Source organism: Thermobia domestica, chromosome 8, assembly GCF_964235325.1.
Source record: "Thermobia domestica chromosome 8, izTheDome1.hap1.1, whole genome shotgun sequence".
Taxonomy (NCBI): domain Eukaryota; kingdom Metazoa; phylum Arthropoda; class Insecta; order Zygentoma; family Lepismatidae; genus Thermobia; species Thermobia domestica.
The window spans coordinates 287,313,634-287,333,688 of NC_137461.1; the positions used below are offsets into that span (position 1 = coordinate 287,313,634).

Genomic DNA, 20,055 nt, shown 5'->3' on the forward strand with positions numbered 1-20,055 from the left:
AATGAGTCTTCTGAAAATCCCAAGGTAATGTCATGAAAATCTTTCAGTTTTATGTTTCCGTATAGGCTAAAGGAGACTGTGATGGTGAGAATGAGTGGGGATGCAACAATGAAAGTGGAAGAAAATGGGAGAACTCCAACAATACACACACACACACACACACAAACACACACACGGTGTTTATCTACCGCAAATCCCACTTGGCGCGAGCTGTGATCGAATCAGAGACCCAACACTGAGCCGCAATCCCTAAAATTATATCATCTTCTAAGCAGATCTTCATGACTGCAAGAGGTAAAGAACTATTTTCTTAGTTACATTTGAGGTTAATATGAGGATCGTTTTATCAAAACTCAACAAACGCTATTTTTTTCAAAATGATAATTTTAACGGATTCCGGTACTTTAATATGAGCTTCACACAATGACTAACAGAAAATACGACGTAACAATATTTGGCATTGCAAAAGTGCCTGAATATAGCAAAAATTTTCACAAAACTCGACATCTTCATTTTTCAAGATTCTAAAATTATTCTCCATTTTTCAAAATTGTTTCCCAATACCTGGGCATTGCTTTTTGCCTCTTGACAGGTTTTTTTTGGCCTTATTGAAAAAGAACTAAGAAAACACGAAACAATCACTGTGTCCTCAGAATATTATAACATTTTGGGAAAGTTTTAGGAAGTTAAAGTTTGGGGTAAAGACTGGTATAGTTATAATATAAAATTAATCTCTAAACGTTTAATGAAATCCAAATTGCCTTTAAAGATATCTGAGGCAAGAGTACTGCATTATGTAAGAAGATCTAAGACCAGGACACAATGTCTTTCTCAAAATACTTAGTTCGCTTCACCGATAGACGTTAAAGTGCTTAAACCTCGAAAGAGAAGTGCTTCAATAATGTTTGAAACACTCAAACGTCCATCAGTAAATCATGTAATCAAAACTAAAACTAATGACGTGAAGAAGTTGATATCTTATTTTGACAATGATTCAGTGGAAAGTACAGAATTCAGTAGTTGTACAAGGGAATGCTACTGATACTGAAGACAAACTTGTGTGTTATGAAGAACCTTTACATTAAAGAGGACTGTATTCCTGTATTTTTTTTCACACAACATTAAAAATCCTAACATTGTATTATGTACTATTGCTTTATTCTTTATTTTAGTGTATGAGTTTCATAATAAGTAAGATGTGAGAAACAGATTTACATTTTGTTACTGTGAAAACTTCTATTCACGTGTTACCTGAAAAGAAAAATATAAATTTACTAATACATTGTTAACTTCTTATTGTGATATTATGTACAAAATGTAATAATCATAAGACCCCATTAAATTTAAATGCTTAGAATGTTTATTTATAACATCTAGCTTAATAAAATAAAGGAGAAACACGCATGAAAAAGTGGATATGTTGGGTTTTGTAAAAAAAAATTTGTAATTTATTACTTTTTCCTCAATAAAGGCCGTTTCTGACGAACTTCAATTATTCCTTCATCAACCCCTATCTACATGGATAACCAGAATTAATTTTTGAAATCTTTTGAATCAACGATATTGAGTACAACTTAGAAAAAAAACTCTCCTGTAAAATTTTGTAAATGGTATTTGTTGAGTTTTGTTAAAACGGTCCTCATTTGATATTCAATTATATCGACTGAAAAAAGTCAAATCACCTTTGTTTTGAATAAGGACAAAATAATATCAACATTGGAACAAGATAAATATTGTCTTAACAAGGACTAAAATACGCAAAAAGTATACGATAACTGCATTGTCAAAAGGTATGTTATATATTATTGTTTGTCTATGTTTTGTTTTTTATGAATTACCTAGTACGTATTGTATAAGAAACATGTTAATACTTCTCTTTGTTGTAAATTCTAAACTTATTTCATAAAAGAGCATAGTTACAATGTAATTAGATATATCTATTTTTGTATTTTATGTACTACATAGTATCTTGATATTAAACTGTATTAAAGTTGATATCCATAAAACATAATTGTGTGTCTTATTCAAATGCTTACGTTGAATATAAAAACAAGTTAGTTTCTTTTAATATTGTCAAGCAATTTCAATATTGAAGAAACGGACCCGCTGCTGGATCTAATACTTCCAGTATAAGTAGAGAGATACTACAGGGAAGAATGGATTGAAATCTTCTCTTTGTATGCTAAATCCACAGCAAACAGCTGTTTCTTGCTATTACCGTTATTGCTCTATGCGGATCAAATATTGAAACCAGAAGTTCTTACATTTACTTCTTCCGGTTTTAAGTATTGGGATAAAGGTGGAGGTAAAACATATGTTTGGGATGTTGAGTTTATATCAGAAAACTATTTCCTGGTTTAATCTAATATCTGTCAATAGACAAAGAATATACTCGTTTCATAAGACTTGCCATTCTTAGGCACGGCATAGTTTGATCTTGAAATAAGAGAAACGACAATAAACCCTAAAAATACGAGGTCATGCTGAAAACTAATCCCTTATTTGTTTCCTAAGCTGTAAATATGTATTTGAAATATTAATGACACTTTACTCTTGATACAGTGCATGTTCCAAACTAGTCACCATTGGGGCTCAAGATCTATAGCAAGAAGCATGGCGGTATGTAACAACACATTGTTGCTTAGACTGAAACAGGGTAACATGATCGAATTTCTCAGAGCAAAAGATATATCTTCAATTAACATGCATCGGAGAATGACAGTTATTTACTGGGAGAACTGTGTATGTAGGTATCAGTGCCGTAGAACCTTGGACTGTTCGTGCTCATCCTACAGGAGCGAATCTTACCTTGGTTGGCAAATAACGCCACGCACTACAACAAATGAAATAATCGCATGTTGATGAGCTGATTCGAGAAAACCATCTCATTACATAGTCAGGAGTTTTAGGAAATGTAGCTTATCACGGGAGCAAGAACAGGAGATAATCGCATATTTGGGATACCGGAAAGTTTGTGCCTGGGAGATGAAATGAGATAGTGGAAATGAGGTGTATTCACCTCATCGTTTAAAAAATATTTAAAGATATTTTCCTACATCTTATTTAATTTTCATGAAACATCTGTGGCTTCTCAATAGAGCCTAACTCTGGTAGTTGGACTTGCGAGTAAAAGTGAATTCATTCCAAACTTCTGTAAATATATTGTTTTCATAAAATATTAATTTTGTTCCCTTTAAGGTTTACAGATTATTCCTATTTATTACAGTTGAAATTGCTCAACTGATGTGGTGAAGTTCCTCAATTAAAAGAAATTTTCCTAGTTTCTAGTGTTCACACTATGTAGCATATGATTTTTTTTTCGTGGAGAGTCCCAAAAACTTATAAGGGTTCTACTTTGTTAATCGCCCTCTAGGAATTGTTGTTTTGAGCTTTAATTACGACTTTAATATTTAAGGCCACCATCAACCGTGAAGTTTAGCATCACAGTGTCGCGTAGTAGCATTCCACTGTCCACAGCTACCACAAAGATCATTGTATGAAGGGTGATAAATAGATTCAGCTCTACACAGACTCAAAGTAAACTTTCGGGAGCCAGGGAAGCATTCAGCATCTTCTGCACAATGTTCTGCATAACAGCCGATGAACCGCTTTCCTGGTATTTTCGTCAATATTTGTCCCGGTGCACAAGGTCCATTTGTTGCTAAACGGTAACATTCTCCATCTGGCCATAATTCGTACTCGTAGCCATCCGTAGGACATCGATGTCTTTCGCATTTAGCTATTCCATTGGTGCCAAGAGTAATCCATTCGCCGCTCTTACATGGACCCTGCAAAAAAAGAACAGAGGTCTGAACTGAAACGGTAATACTAAGATGAGACAACTGTATTTTCAAAATACCTTTTCATAAACAGCTAAAACTTCAACAAAACATTTGCTAGTTTAACGTTCCTTTTAATTACCGAGGTTGCATGGGACATAGCTCTCAGCTTAAAGCATGACCCGGAACATATGCACTTGCAACGAGAATCAGGAATGCACTTGCAACGATAATCAGGAATTTCGGCAGGTCTGGAAATCTATCAAGCATAGTATTACTGCCTGAGGAAATTTAACTACAGAATGTCCCAGTATACTGTTTACACTCTTTGAACATTAATAACAGAAAATTAATGACTTGATTGAACTTTCAGATTTCAGCTTCCAATATATGCGTTCAGCGCTTGAAGGCATTCTATTGTGATTTTCACAATTCTTCGGATAGCATTAGTGTACACAACGCCAGAGGTGAGCATTGAGCAATTTGTCTTTATCAGTTCGAGGCAAAATGGCGTCAGAATAGTAAAAACTGTCTCGAACTCCAGTATAATACTATGTTTTATTTAATACAAGTGTTTTTTTTTTTTTTTTTTTTTTTAGATTAGTTCATTTCGGATACTAATTTTTAAAATGTGGACATTCCTGGCGTCACTACTTTTCATTTTCACGATAATTTAATTGTATAGCCATATTGTTTAACACTTTGGTTATAGCTTAGTTTGTGAAAACGAGCATTTCAGTGCAAACAAATGTTTTTACAATGTTACTACTTTATAACAATTTATAGTGCAATAGGCGATGTGGCTAATGGCTTCTTTTATAAAAACCATCAGTGTTTCTTTCAGACCTGTTTTTTGGCGGGGCACTGCCCCCCCCCCCCCGAGCTCTGATAGTGCCCCCCGGAGGAGACCAAAATAATACGTCTATAATATAATAATAAATAGAATAGTGTCAGCAGTGGCCCCCGGAATACTAAGTGGGCCCCCCGGAACACTTTCTGAAATAAGCGCTGAAAACCACAAAATGCTTATAAGAATAATAGGAATTTATCTTCGATTAACGTAAGTGGTTTTAATGTATCATCGGAAACGTCACGAGTGCAAAAGCGATTCAGGATCGAACTTCCCCCAGTCTGTTGCCATCGTGTGTAACAATTCTTCGGGATTCCATAAAGGGCCTGTCTGGTAAGAAGAGACAGGAACTCTGAAGACGGTGATATAAAACCCTATAGACATTAAATGTCAACCACATTTAGTGTAATCAAAGTGTAGATCATACATTCCCTAGTTGCTTCGCCTTATGAATAGGATAAGCAAGATGGACTTCCCGAATTTTGAATGGGTTGAGAAAATTTGGAACAGACAGTATTGTTCAGGTGTCTCCGACAAAATTATTTGGGACGCACAATTCTCCCGTAATTTGTGGTTTTGTTTAACATTATCATACTTAGATTTACACTGATCACCAGGTGAATTAGAGACACGTACCTAATATCGTGTAGCGCCATCTTTCGCTCTCATAACGGCGGTTACCCGAAGCAATATGAACTCCACGAGGCGCCTAAAGTGTTGTTGTGGCATATCAATCCATGTATGCTCCAAAGTCTCCCACAGAGCCCGCAGATTGGTCGGATGAGTGTCCACACCACGTTCAAATGCACTCCGATCCTTGCCCATCACACACTGCACTACCGAGAGAGGAAGCACACGGCAGCAGTACACGCGCAATGCGTTTCATTCACATGCACTGGTGGAGCCTCTGCAGGGCGGCTGCTGCAACAGTCCTGCTGTCTCTAATTCAACTGGTGATTACTGTAAAACGTAATTGTCTAGAAATTAAGACCTGTTGTCGTAAAGAAAATGACATACGTATTGACAACACTAACTTACTTGATACAGGTATGACATTGATCACCTATGAATTGAAATTAGTTTTATTATTCCATGCGCCTTCAAAATGTCGGAAAGAGTGTATGTTCCCTCAAAAAATGTAAGGACTAAATATTCCTTTATTATACCATGTAATTGGTGATGGAAAAGTGTCCCTTGTTATTAAAGTCGAGTGTTTTTTACTAGGTGCTTGAATTGACTCTCGCTGTATTTTGCAAAAATAACTCATGCTTATCTCAAGAGAACGGTATAATATATTTTATTGAAAACATTGTTCTTCCAAATCTACTTTTTCCCAATTTTTCCCCGGATAGTACATGGATTTGGGGATAAAAGGAAAATAAATCTGATTCTTGGGGCCAAGGGCGCCCATGTTGTGGTTTCCAAGGGGAGGCAAGTATAAGCAACGTTTCAAATATAGTTTCAAATTTTGCTGTAACTAATGTAAAATTCTATTGGGTTTTCAATATTCCCAAGTACAATTTCCTCTTAGCGGGGGCGAGCGCCCAACTTTGCCCTCCCTGATGGGCGCCCTTGCTTGGGGCTATTTACACAGGTCCACAAAAAATCCTTTTAAAAATTGTTTTGACTGTAGTAGGTTATTTAAATGTATTTTTTAGCGCTGATTTCAAAAATGAAATCCGTTTAAGTTATTTTCATGACGTAAGGTTTTGCCATAAAATTTAGTAGTACTTTAAGAATAATTAGCAAAAAAAAAAAAAAAAAAAATTAATTTCTTAACAAATTATGTTTATGGTACATTGGATAAATGTTTTAAGTAACACAATTTAACTGCATTAAAACACTTTAAGAATTAAATAAACATAAACATTCAACATAGTTATAAGTCCCTATAGAAATATTTACTCTTTCCAACAAAACTTCTTTTAGCGCTTTTTCTGTTGTGTGTCCGTTGTGGATCGTCCATCTTCACATCCAACAGTAATCTGCTATCATATTTGTGTCCGATCTTCCTTGATATCTTTTTTATCAATTTCTTTAATATATTGATGAAATCTCTTCCTTTGCTCCTCGTTGATAGCACCAAGATTTGTTGGAAAGTAGTCAAGATGTGAATGGAGAAAGTGAAGTTTATAAAACAAAGAAAGGCATGTGTACATTACTGACAAGTGAAGGGTCCGAATAGATGAATTAAGTTGCGGGATGAGACATAATCCACCTGATAGAGGATGTAAAAATGTGCATATGTGCACAGTTATAGAGGCTGAGCGCCATAAGAAACGGGGGAGGGATCAAAGTTGGTGGGAGAAGGGCTATGCTGTTATTGAAATACATCAAATAAACTGTTGAAGCGTGAAAATAGTGAAAGATGGACAACACAAGCGGTGGTGGTTTCACACATTGGCAAAAGAAGAATGGGCAGAGTAGATCACGAACCTTCGCCACCATCTTGAAATCCGCCATTTTGAAATTGTGATTTTTTTGAAATGGAAAGGTAGTCATGTGACATATCAATTAGGGCCAGTATGTTCTCAAAAAGTCAATTATGGCCTTTAGTGATCGTTATCTGCCCTTATTTGGAAGATTTTGGATCATCTTTATAGTTATTTATGAAAATTTAGGAGACTGATACTCGTATGTTGAAAGCTTGGATTATCACGAAAATACATGTAAATTAAACATATCTACGAGTCAAGAAAACTAACAGTGAAATTTGATAATAATAGTGCAATAATATACAACTTGGATTATCACATTTCACTGTTAGTTTTCTTGGCTTGTAGGTATGTTTAATTTACATGTGCTTTTGTGATAATCCAAACTTTCAACATATGAGTATGTCCGCTAGATTTTCGTAAATAACTATAGACATGATCCTTAATCTTCCAAACAAGTGCAGATAACGATCACTAAAGTTCATAATTGACTTTTTGAGAACATGCTGCTCTAATTGATATATCAAATATCACATATTTCAAAATGGCGGATTTGAAGATGGCAGCGGAGGTTCGTAATCTACTCTGCCCGTTCCTCTTTTGCCAATATGTGAAACTACCGCCGTTTGCGTTGTCTACCTTTCACTATTTCACGATTCAACAGCTTATTGAATGTACGGTATATTTCAATAACATAGCATAGCCCTTCTCCCACCAACTTTGACCCCTTTCCCATCCGTTTCTTATGGCGCTCAGCCACTATAACTTTGCACATATACATATTTTCACATCCTCTATCAGGGGCACTATGTCTCATCCCGCAACTCGATTCATCTATTTGGACCCTTTACTTGTGAGTCAAGAGATGCACTGCTGGAGAAGGGTAAAACAAAGACTAGACAGCTACTACTGTGGAGGGGGTTGAGGAGATGGGGTAGCAACCAGGAAAGCTATCCAGTTTGAACCGGATTTTGCTAGTTTTTCCATTGTCGGTTCGATGAATGATGGTCTCTACTGAAATAACCTTAAAACGTCTGATGAAATAACCTTAAAACCGTACGTGATGGAATTTTTTCATTATTTTTTTCCGTATCCGCGCAAAAAAATACAATAAAAATCACTTATTATATTTGAGACAATTTTTCCATCGTAGACCTGTGTAATCCATTGATTTTTTTTTTAAGCAGGGTCCAACCAGAATTTGGTGGGCAAGTATTGCTTCTCTAAGAAATGAAGATTATTATATTTGGTGGCCGAGCTCGGCCAAACACAGGTTTGGCTTGCCTCATCTATATAGCATTTTGTTTTTCGGTAACTACTTGCCGGATCTGAACGAAATTTGATGGGCAAGTAGCCATTGACTCAGGCACTGGTACCCAACCTTCGTGTCGCGAAATGTTATAATTTAAAAATTATACAGCATTTAATAATCAATTTTGAGAGACTATCATATCAGTTCACACCTCCGGCAACATCAACAATACTAAGTTGTACTACAGCAACTACTTTCTACAAAATTACAGGCTTACACTACAAATTATGCTTTATATTGTTACTAACATCGATTACTCGCTTCGCTGGGTTAAAACAAAAAAAAAAAAAAAAAAAATTAAATGCACAACTCCCTATCTCATGTATTTCGTACCCGTGAAATATGCTACTTTTTCGTGGCATGGATTTAAACGGCACCGGAAGTATCACTGTTTGTCTCAGTGAGCCCGGAAACTATATATTCGACACTAACTAATATAGATCATTTTCGATCAATTTTATATATTACCCCAAGTTGCGGGGCTGAATTTGGATTTAAACGTCATCGAAAGTGTGATTGTTCATTTCAGTGACCCAGAAAACTATAGATTCGACACTAATATCGGTCATTTTCCATTGTTTTTTTAAAATCCCTCTCCCTCCCCTACAGTAAGTACGCCAGAAATTTTTACTTGGGGGGGTGTTCAAAATAAAGGGGGGGGTGTTCTCAGAATAGTGATATACATTTTTAAACAAACTCAAAGAGAACAGTATATTTTGTTACGCAACTATTGCAATACTATTATTATTATTATTATTATTATTATTATTATTATTATTATTATTATTATTATTATTACTACTAATAATAATAATAATATCAGCTCTTCGCAGTGGTAGGTTCAATAAAGTAAGTTCACACATTTGAGCATTTATTATTATTATTAAAGTAAGTAATACAGTGAAACCTTTCAAACCGGACATCGGTGGAACAGATTATTTGTCCGTAAATGAGAGATGTCCCTAAAAGGAAAGGGTTCTCTCTCATAACACCACATCACACATATTTATGGCATGGAAGAATAAGAAAGTTTGTCCTCTTATGAAGATGTACACTATTGAGAGATGCCCGTTAAGAGATGTTTCACTGTATTAGGAATTAACCACCACTATTTTACCCAGTAGTTACATATGAATTGATTACATACGAATTATTGTAATCATTTTGCAAAATTCTGCCATTATTTCAATTTATTCACCCCCAGCAAGTTTTAGTGGGTGATTTTTTTCCAAAATATTAATTGGGAAAAAATTCTCTCGTCCCCTGCTGAAATCACATTCGTTTAGTAATTAATACTATACATAGTACGAATTTCATTATTTTAATGTTCTAACCCTGTTGTTAACGTTAATTGTTGTAATATTTGATCTCAATCTCCGTTCCTGCCCCTTCTTGGCTACGTTATTGGCTCTGAATGTCTCTCATAAGAAAATTATTCATTGATTTAGTTGTTTTCCAGAAATCCAGTTTTTCAATTAACAAATTTTTGTATCATCTGTTTTGTCTTTTTTAATGTACCCTAATTTTAATAATCCCAAGACTCATAATGGTCTGGTCTCTTGTAGATACTTGAAAAGAGACCAAAAATGGCCAAAAACAACGAAAAAGTGAGCAAAAAGTGACCAAAATCTCATCATGCTCCTCTTTTCCTTTGTCAATTTCTCCATCGCATCTCTCTTTGTTTGTTGTTTTGTTTCATCTTTTCTTCTTTACTTCTTTTTGAACTTCCTCCTTTCTTAGGTTTTCTAAACATGCTTTGTAGTTACGGTAAGCTGACTTAGCAGATGTAAAAAGCTTCTAAGTAAATGGAACCAGCTCTGGACTATTTCCGAATTTCTTCATCACAGACATTATATTTAACTTAGCATTAAGAGTTCTCAAAAACGTGAAATATTCAAATTCATCAGCTACTCTTAAGAAGAACACACAAGAAGCATAACACAAGACGAACATGATGAACCTCACAAACACACACACACAACCTTGAACGGAGCGTTAACTATTACGAGAGAAAACTAAAAGACTATTATGATAGAAGAAAGAATAGACACAGAAGGGTTCTCAACCCCGCCTTGAGAAATTAAGCATCCACCAACCGTCCACTGCGCCTTAGAAAGAATAAAAGCTAAAGTGAGAATAAAGCTGACTGTTTCACATGTGACAGAAAGTACTGAAGCTTTCAGAAGAATAATGAGTAACAAGTTTCAGCCTTTTTCCATTAGTTTTTATACTTTTCTTAGAAAACTGCCCATGCAAAACATAAATCACACGAAAAAATCACTTTACCTCTCAAAAAAGTAACTTTTAGTGACAAATTAAAAAAAAAGTAACTTTTAGTGACCAACATGAAAAAAAAGTAAATTTTAGTTAAATAAGTGACTCGCTATGAGCCCTGTTCCGCTCAATGAATTTACATGAATAAAAATATACTTTACAAAAAATTAAGCTAGCGCCAAATGCGTTCCCGCATAACACTAGACTCAGTCTAAAAAATATATAATTCTTACTTCGATTAATCTCTTCATTTCTAGAAACGTTTTTACTACACCCTTCTAACGTCCGCCCGTTGAAACACTACTTGCAAAGCAGGCTCGAAACCAGCCACAGAGCTTTGGGGGCCATGAATATGTTAGGAGGGGCCAAGACATTAAAAATTCTCTTACAAATATCTAAATTGTGCATTTTGTATTGAAGTCTGGAGAGGACATGAAAAATTTAGGGAGAGCCAGGCCCTCCCTAGCCCCCTCTCTGATTGCGAGCCTGTTGCAGAGTAGCACTTACCAACTGAATCTGGTATAGGCTTATTACTATATCGTCATATTTTTCTTTATTGAGGAGGAGGTAGGTGAATGACCGCTCAAGACGTTGCCAATTTCAGTCATCTGCATCTGTCCATCAATCTCTTTTGTCGGAAACGACCGCGGAGCCCAGGAGGGTAGGTATGAGCAGGTCTGTTTCGTCAATTCTTTTCATGGAAATACCGCCCGAAACAATGAGGTCGTGTGGTTCTCGAAGCCGTACATGAGAACGAGGTCGCTTGAAATTTTGAAGCGAAATACATAAATAAATAAATAAGAATATTGCCTTCTCTCCTAAACGCTAAACCTTTTTAAACTTGATGTAATAAATAACCTATATGATACTGATTGATACAATTGGATTTGGGGAAGTATTCCTTTTCCATCCAGGGGTGCGTGTAAATAAATTTGGAGGGGTGTTAGGGGGGTGTTGGGGGGTGTAGATTACTCCCTGCTCCCCTACGTCGCACCGCCAGATTAAAATAATATAGATCATTCCAGGTCCGAACCTCATCTATGTTAAAAGTTCGATCTCGATCGGTCAGGTGGTTCAAGAGTTATTAAGTTTTATTTATTTTTATATCTCCCCTTCCCCTACGTTCTACCGTCAAATGAAACGATAAAAAAAACTTGCCAGGCCGGAACCTCATCCATTTTGAAAATTTGACTGAGATCGGTCGGGCGATTCACGAGACTGAATCACAAACATACTTACTTTCAATTTTATAATATAGATTAATAAAAATAAAGCAAGTATGTTGCAAGTCATGAACCTTCTGTAATGTATGCCGTCAGTCAAAAAAGGTTGGGAACCACTGGTCCAGGAAATAAAGAACGCTATATTTTGTGAGCGAGTTCGGTCAGAAACCAAATTTGCATTCTGGGAGGTTCTGAGTTCGGTTTACTGGCTGTGTTTAACTTTTTTCATTTCTGTTTTTTAATATACGAACCCCAGCTTTACCAAACACATATAACACATCGACAGGTATATACGAGGCAGGCACATAGCCAAGGGGAAGTCCGGGGGGTCCGGACCCCCCCCTTCGAGACCAGAAATGAAGAAACTAAGGAAGGATAAAACAAAATGAAATGACAAAAAGAAGGATCAGCGTTAAAAATTAAAAAGAATTCTACAGGAAGCTTTTGCTTACCCTTTCTTATGAGGAGATATGTATTACTTGCAATATGGTGGCGAGGTAAACGAGGTATTCTGGAAGAGTCAGGGAATTTGAAATTTCAGGGAGCTTTCAAGCTTCCGAAAGCATAAGTGCCGTTGTGTAACAGCATGGACATTTTTAATCATAACTTTTCGTCATCGCATCCTTGCAGTATAAAACATGTTATTTCAAAGATAAATTTTCTGTTGTTCCTTTAACCTGTCATTTGGAACCGACAGTAGTTGACGGAATAATGGAAACAAAAAAATTATGTAAAAAAAAAAATATGTTAGCATTTGATTCAACAGAGAAAGGAACGCATATATTGTAAAACTAGTTGAATATACACATGCTTGGCACAGGGGCTGTATTTGAACGCCTGTGACAGTATCACCATTGATCTCAGCGACCGCGAAAACTACGGATTTGATACTAATATCGGTTATTTTGGGCTTTTTTTTTTTTTTTTTTTTTACATGTTTCGGTATACACCCCCCGCTGACTCCCGGCCCGCATGCTTGCAAGTCATCGCTAATGGAAGTGTCACCATTGATTTCAGCGACCGCGAAAACTATGGATTTGATATTAATATAGGTTATTTTGGTTTATGTCTTGGTGCCTCACCCCACCTCCGGTGACCCACGGCCCGGAGCCGAATAGCGTGAATTAGGAAGTTAATGCGACTGGAGTTTCACCATTGATTTCAGCGACCGCAAAAATATGAATTTCTACACTAATAGCTCAAGTGGTAGAGCGTTGGCTTCGCATTCGGGAGGTCGTGGATTCGAATCCCGCTGCCTACCATCCTGTCTGAGGTTTTCCAGGGTTTCCCTCAGTCCTACCAGGCAAATGCCGGGATGGCATCTACTAAACAGGCCCTGGCCGATACCTTCCCAAATCCTTTCCATTGTTAATGTTGTTGGATATCCAATGTAAAATGGCCTCTGAGCTGTATCAGGTGATTGTTAAATAAATAAATAAATAAATATCGGTCATTTTCTACTACTTTTACATGTCCCGGTAAACGTTCTCCCGAGACCCCCCTGGTTTGAATTTCGACAAAAACGTTTAACTTTGGTCCGGAGCCTGGACCAAGGTATTCGTGACTAAAATTTGGCAACTCTCGGTCAATTTGTGTGGTTCACAAGCCGGTTCCGGTAAACGCACCCTGAGACCCCACTGTTTCGAAATTTAAAAAAAACCCTTCGGCTTGATCTGGGGCCTAGGACAAGGTACCCCTGACCAAAATTTGGTAACTCTCGGTCCACTCGTCTGGTCCCAGGCCGTACACAGACAGACAAACACACAAACAAACTCTTTATTTTATTTATATTAGAAGATAGTTTACAAGACAGTATTCAGTATGTACTTTTTATAATAATTGAGGTCATAACGAAAGGAAAATTGTTATATTTGAATAAACAGGAGAAGGACGTAAATATTGCAAAATCTTTTTCAATACTTTCTTTTATTATTATTATTTTGCTCGAAATTTCTTCATAATTTGTTATTAAAATATTTGCCAACATATCCTCATGTTATTGTCCTAACATACCAATATATGTTTAGATTGATCGAGCTCCTGGGCCTTCAGAATTTCATGTAATCCCCCCCCCCCCCGTTACGAAATCCTGGCTAAACGAACCAATATATGTTCCAGTAAAGTAGTTTAGAGTGATCGAGCCCCTTTTATGATGACCACAGTATTTCATGTAACGGACCTCCCCCCCCTTCACGAAATCCTGGCTACGTGCCTGTACGAGGCGCATCCAGAAAGTAAGTTTCCCACGCGTCCCATAGCTAAGAAACCGTATGTTGCGCGAAGCGACTGCGTGTACGTGAGAGAGTAAGATCCTAACATGGCATATGCGCCAGCGGAAATTCCCTAGTTTTCTCAATAGCGTCGTGGCAGTAGTTGCAAATGGACGTTCCTATTCCAGCTGCCGCCGCGTGTGAAGTGCGAGCAGTGATAAAGTTTTTGAATCCACAGGGAATAGCACCAATCGAAATCCATCGTCAGCTGTGCCAGGTCCATGGGCCTAACGGCATGAGCAAGCAGATCCTGCAGATTTTCCGCTCCTTATTGCACACCACTGTCACGGAGTGCCTGTTGATCAAGAAGTTTTGTGTTGAAGCAACTGACAATAGAACACAAAGCAAGGCGCACAGGGTCAGCATTGACATTTTTGCAACGATACAGCTAACAATGGATTTCAATCGGTGCTATGCCCTGTACATTCAAAAAGTTTATCACTGCTCGCACTTCACACGCGACGGGAGCTAGAATAGGAACGCCAATCTTCAATCACTGCCACGACACTACTGAGAGAATTAGGGAAGTTCCGCTAGTGCATGTGCCATGCTATGACCTTACTCTCACCGTACAAGCAGTCGCTTCGCGCAACATACGGTTTCCTAGCTATGGGACGCGTGGGAAACTACTTTCTGGATGCGCCTCGTACATACAAACTAAACTACCACTAACAAAGTATATCAAAATTCCCTCGTTACTTTTTTTCTATTTCAAATCACATAATAATATAAGTATACTCACCCTACTATGTCTCCAATAACACTTATCTGTATCTCGCCAATATACTAACATATTGTATCTTTCAAGTTTAAAATCGCATTCACACTCCCCAAAGACATCACCAGCTGGAAGAAACACTTGCATCTCAGAACATGGCCCTCTAGACCCTGTGCACCACCATTGCTGTGTCTTTCTATAGAAACGGTAACAATCGGGAAGATCTGAAGGTTTAACAGTGGGCATTGTTGGAGGTGGAGATGTAGGCAAATTACTAATTGATGGGAAAGTGGACCACGATCTACAGTAGGCACAATTATAAATAGCACTCGAACCAACACGCACACAATTTTGGCAGAAATATAACACTTCAGATTCACAGGGATAATAATCACAGCAATAAAGATGTGGACCACTTGCTGTGTATTGTACCGTCCCATAACAATTAATGTTGTAACAAATTTTCTGTGGATAAATTGTTTGTGGCAAGGTCTGTGTATCACCAGAACGATAGAGCAAAGACCGGATTCCTGTTTGAGAGACTGGCTGCCATGGTTTGAACGGCAATGTTTGGATTCCAGACTCAGATTGTGGTTGCCATGGATAAAACGGCAATGTTTGGATTCCAGATTCAGATGGTGGTTTCCATGGTTTGAACGGTAGTGTTTGGATTCCTGAGTCAGACGGTGGTTGCCACGGACTTAACGGCAATGTTTGGATTCCAGATTCAGTTGGTGGTTTCCATGGTTTGAACGGTAGTGTTTGGATTCTTGAGTCAGACGGTGGTTGCCACGGACTTAACGGCAATGTTTGGATTCCAGATTCAGATGGTGGTTTCCATGGTTTGTACGGCAATGTTTGGATTCCTGAGTTAGACGGTGACTGCCATGGACTAAACGGCAATGTTTGGATTCCAGATTCAGACGGGGGTTGCCATGGACTCAACGGCAATGTTTGGATTCCAGATTCAGAGGGGGATTGCCATGGTTTGTACGGCAATGTTTGAATTCCTGATTCAGACGGTGGCTGCCATGGACTTAACGGCAATGTTTGGATTCCAGATTCAGAGGGGGGTTGCCATGGACTAAACGGCAATGTTTGGATTCCTGATTCAGACGGTGGCTGCCATGGACTAAACGGCAATTTTTGAGTTCTAGATTCAGATGGTGGTTGCCTTAGACTCAACGATAATGTTTGGATTCCAGATGCAGACGGTGGTTTCCATGGTTTGAACGGCAGTGTTTGGATTCCTGAGTCAAACGGTGGTTGCCATGGACTCAACGGCAATGTTTGGATTCCAGATTCAGATGGTGGTTGCCATGGACTCAACGGCAATGTTTGGATTCCTGATTCAGACTGTAGCTGCCATGATCTGAACGGCAATGTTTGGATTCCAGATTCAGATGACGATTGCCATGGCTTAAACGGCAGTGTTTGGATTCCTGAGTCAGATGGTGGTTGCCATGGGCTGAATGGTAATGTTTGCATTCTTGATTCAGACGGTGGCTGCCATGGATTCAATGGCAATGTTTGGATACCTGAGTCAAACGGTGACTGCCATGGTTTAAACGGTAATGTTTGGATTCCTGATTCGGAAGGCGGTTCCAATGGTTTGAACTGTAGTGTTTGGATTCCTGAATTAGGTGGTTGTTGCCATGATCTCCACGGCCGTGTTTGGATTCCTGCGTCAGTTGGTGGTCGCCATGGTCGCAATGGCCGTGTTTGTATACCTGATTCGGGAGGTGATTGCCATGGCCGGAACTCAAATTTGAAGGGATGAGTTTGTATTCCTAAATTTTCTGCTGGTTGTGAAGACGGCTGACTTGTTCTCACATTGGGTAGAAAAAACAACAAAACAACTGTAGCAAGCATTTCTCTAGATCTAACTGAATATAAATTATATGTGTGTGAATCAGAGAAAAGACAAGCTTATCTTTGTTCATTTTGATGTAATTTAATGATGATATGTTTGAGTGGCATACTTGTTAACGACACATTCTTTTGATTTTTTTTTCTATCAGGAAACACAAATATTTACAATGTCAACATTATATTGTAAATATTTTTCTTTCTTGATATCTTCTAACATTTATCAATTTGCAACACGAAAAAAGCACCAAATAGAAGAAGATGAAGAACGAGGCTATCTGAACATTTTTATCAAAAATAAACTTAAAGGATCTTAATACAGGCATTCAAGTTTCTTTCGCAACGATTACCAATATCTTAGATTAAATAATCAAGAAAGAAAAGAAAAATGAAACAATTAACACAAATTCACAATTTTGAAACACAAATATTGAAGTCTGAAAATCTATTTTACTGGTTTTCTTCATGTATTACATTCTGATATATTCGAAACAGTGTTGCTAACTCGTGCGAAAATCCCATTTTGTGGGATTTTTTAACATTTTTTTTCGAACAGGAATAAAGGGAATTTTCGTCAAACTTGGCAGCATATATGGGATTTTTTGATATATTTATTTCATCAACGCCAACAATATCCTCTATGAGCAGGAAGTATGCTAATTACGCTTGAATAAACATGAAATTAGTGCTAATCAGAGATAAAAGTGAGGGAGAACGCGGGGGGACACTGTCCCCCACTTTGAAAAAATATATACGGTGTCCCCCAGTTCCTAAAAAAAAATACAATGGGCAAAGATTGGCAGGAGGAACGGTGTGACGTCATGCCGCTACCTACCGTCCCCCTACCTTTTCAGATCCACTTTTACCCCTAGTGCTAATTGTAAAATTTTGTTATTTGAAAGTGCATGTTAGTATGAAAATGATTTATGCAGGAACTTATGAGCCTCAAAAAGCAATCGACAAGAAATGTTAATTGTACTCTAGAGTTTTAAAATATCATGAATGGAAAAAACTAAATTACCACCTAATTTCTAAAACGTCCTACATATGGAATAACTGGAGGAAGTTTGTGTAGTTTCATTACGTTCAGTAGAACATTATGGCACAAAAGCGTAATAAAAATACTAAATTCTGACAAGAAAATGTGTTTGTTTTCATTAACAATTTCAATAGTTTCTTGTAGTTAAGGAAAATACTTAATAAGAACTCAGGAGATCGGAATTTTACGAATAATTCACGCAAATATCGAAAAAATTTAAGTAACATATAATAGTTTCAATTTTCTTGAAAACTTTGTAATTAGCATAACGCGTGGGAAATTTAAGAGCTAAATGGGAATTTCTGTCTTTCAAGATGCAATTCTATAATGTTCCAGGTTGGCATCACTAATTTGAAAAAGAGTGGAAACGAAATTTGTCTGGGACTCTGTGATGGCTTAATAGTTAACATTTACACCTTTGAAGCTGGGGATCTGAATTCGATTCCTAACGAGAATATATTTCAAAAAATAAATAAAATAATATTTAAGAGGCCTTATCACAGCGAAATTAAAATATCGCTAATTTTACCATAATTATGTGATATCATAAAATAGATAGAATATAATCGAAGTGTGGAACAAGAGCGCCCTAGACACTATTATTTTACATGAGATACCGTTATTACGACTCACTTATCTTCTTTCGATTCCCAGCCATTTTGAAAATCGACATTTATTTTCGCGTTTCAAAATGGCTGCAAACGGAAAGCTACTAGGTGACTCGTGATAACGGTATCTCATACAAAATAATATTGTCTAGGGCGCTCTTGTTTCACATTTCGATTATCTTTTATCTACTTTAAGATATCACATAATTACTGTAAAATTAGCGGATTTAAAATTCGCTGTGATAAGGCCTCTTAAACATTTTAAAAACAAATTTTTGCGGGTTTAATAGCATTTAGAAAGTGCTCTGTAGTACCCAGAAATAGGTAGTTTTTGAAACTTGGTCCAAGGATATATCTAAAGCACAACTCTTGTCAACCATTTTGCAAACAAAGCCATATTACATATTTTGCAAACATAGTTGGACATTTTTGCAAAGCATAATTATGATAATGTTATTTTGACCTAGCAGTTTGATTTTATAGTTTGTTTATTTTATTTATTTACACTTTGCAAAGATCAAGTCCATTTTACACTTAAATAATGTAACATAAAATGGATTAAGTTCCAAAGTTTGTCATCCGTTTCTAGCAAAATTTTGAAAATTTACAGGGAAGAAATGTTTATGTGCTTGATAATATGTATGGAGAGCGGAAATTCTGTTTATTTTTCTTTATGAGCGGTTGTAAACATGGAACTATTTGGCAAGCAGAGGGAATTATTTCGCGCAAGGATAGTGCATGGTTTGATTGTGGAAAAGTAACGAGCATTTGTATTCTGAAGATGGCTGTAGGCGTACAGAGACGTTCCAGTTGGTATCCTTACGCAGAGACGAGGAATTACGCTCTATTACTTTTTAACAAAATAGGTCCAAACTTCCGTAACCTTATAAGCTAACCCGACCCTACTCTATTTTATCTTTTAAAAAGTCCTAAAAATTGATGATTTTTAAATTTACGTAACTGTTATTCCGCTTTTTGTCAAAAACCAGGCAGACGATCAACTTCGGAATAAATGCCCATAAAATATACGTATGTAATAGACAGAAAAACAAGATAAAATTAAAAGAAAAGTAAAGGAATATGTACGTTAATTATAGAGACATTAATTTTATTCTCAAATGTTTCTCAAAGACAAAAATATAAAATTCTGAGGGTAAATTATTCTACAATGATGCCAGTCTGGAATATGAAGAATGTTCAACAATTGAAAGTCTTGGCGTTGCATATGTTGATAACGAATGACTACATGTAAGGCGAGAGGGCACACGAAAATTGAGAACGGAAACCAAGAGTTCAGAGTTAATTTTTCCATTGATAAACGTGTGAACAAGTAACAAATCTCCACCATGCGTCGTGTCTGGGAGTATGTATTTTCAGTTTATTAAGGAGTGCTATTAAATATTCCCACCGAAGTCTTTGTCTACCAATGGCAGGAAAAGGGTAAAGAAGAGTGCCAAGGCAAGACAGATTAGAACAATCCATTTTTGTGATACGTTTTAAAGAAAATACGAAGGATTTCAGATCATGAATTCCAGAAAACATCTACAAAGTACCTAGTATGCTCACAATAGAAGTGATATGATTAGTGAAAGTAAGTTACTTATCGAATAACACTCTGAGATCTTTTTGGACAACTCTTTCAATATGACTCTTATTCATACAATATATGTAGTGAATT

General features: G+C 36.9%; 2 protein-coding genes across 2 annotated transcripts in view; one reads left to right on the forward strand and one right to left on the reverse strand.

Annotated features, from left to right (window-relative positions):
• The window catches only part of LOC145693676 (uncharacterized), a 206,828-nt gene that overhangs the window by 159,698 nt on the left and 27,075 nt on the right, over positions 1-20,055 (forward strand). The gene's annotated exons all lie outside the window — the stretch shown is intronic.
• LOC145693677 (uncharacterized) lies at positions 1,864-17,143 on the reverse strand. The gene is made up of 2 exons (XM_081769924.1): positions 14,886-17,143; positions 1,864-3,788 (listed from the first exon to the last, which is right to left on the reverse strand). Exons 1-2 carry the CDS (start codon positions 16,731-16,733, stop codon positions 3,423-3,425), a joined length of 2,214 nt encoding a protein of 737 aa, XP_081626050.1. The 5' UTR covers positions 16,734-17,143; the 3' UTR covers positions 1,864-3,422.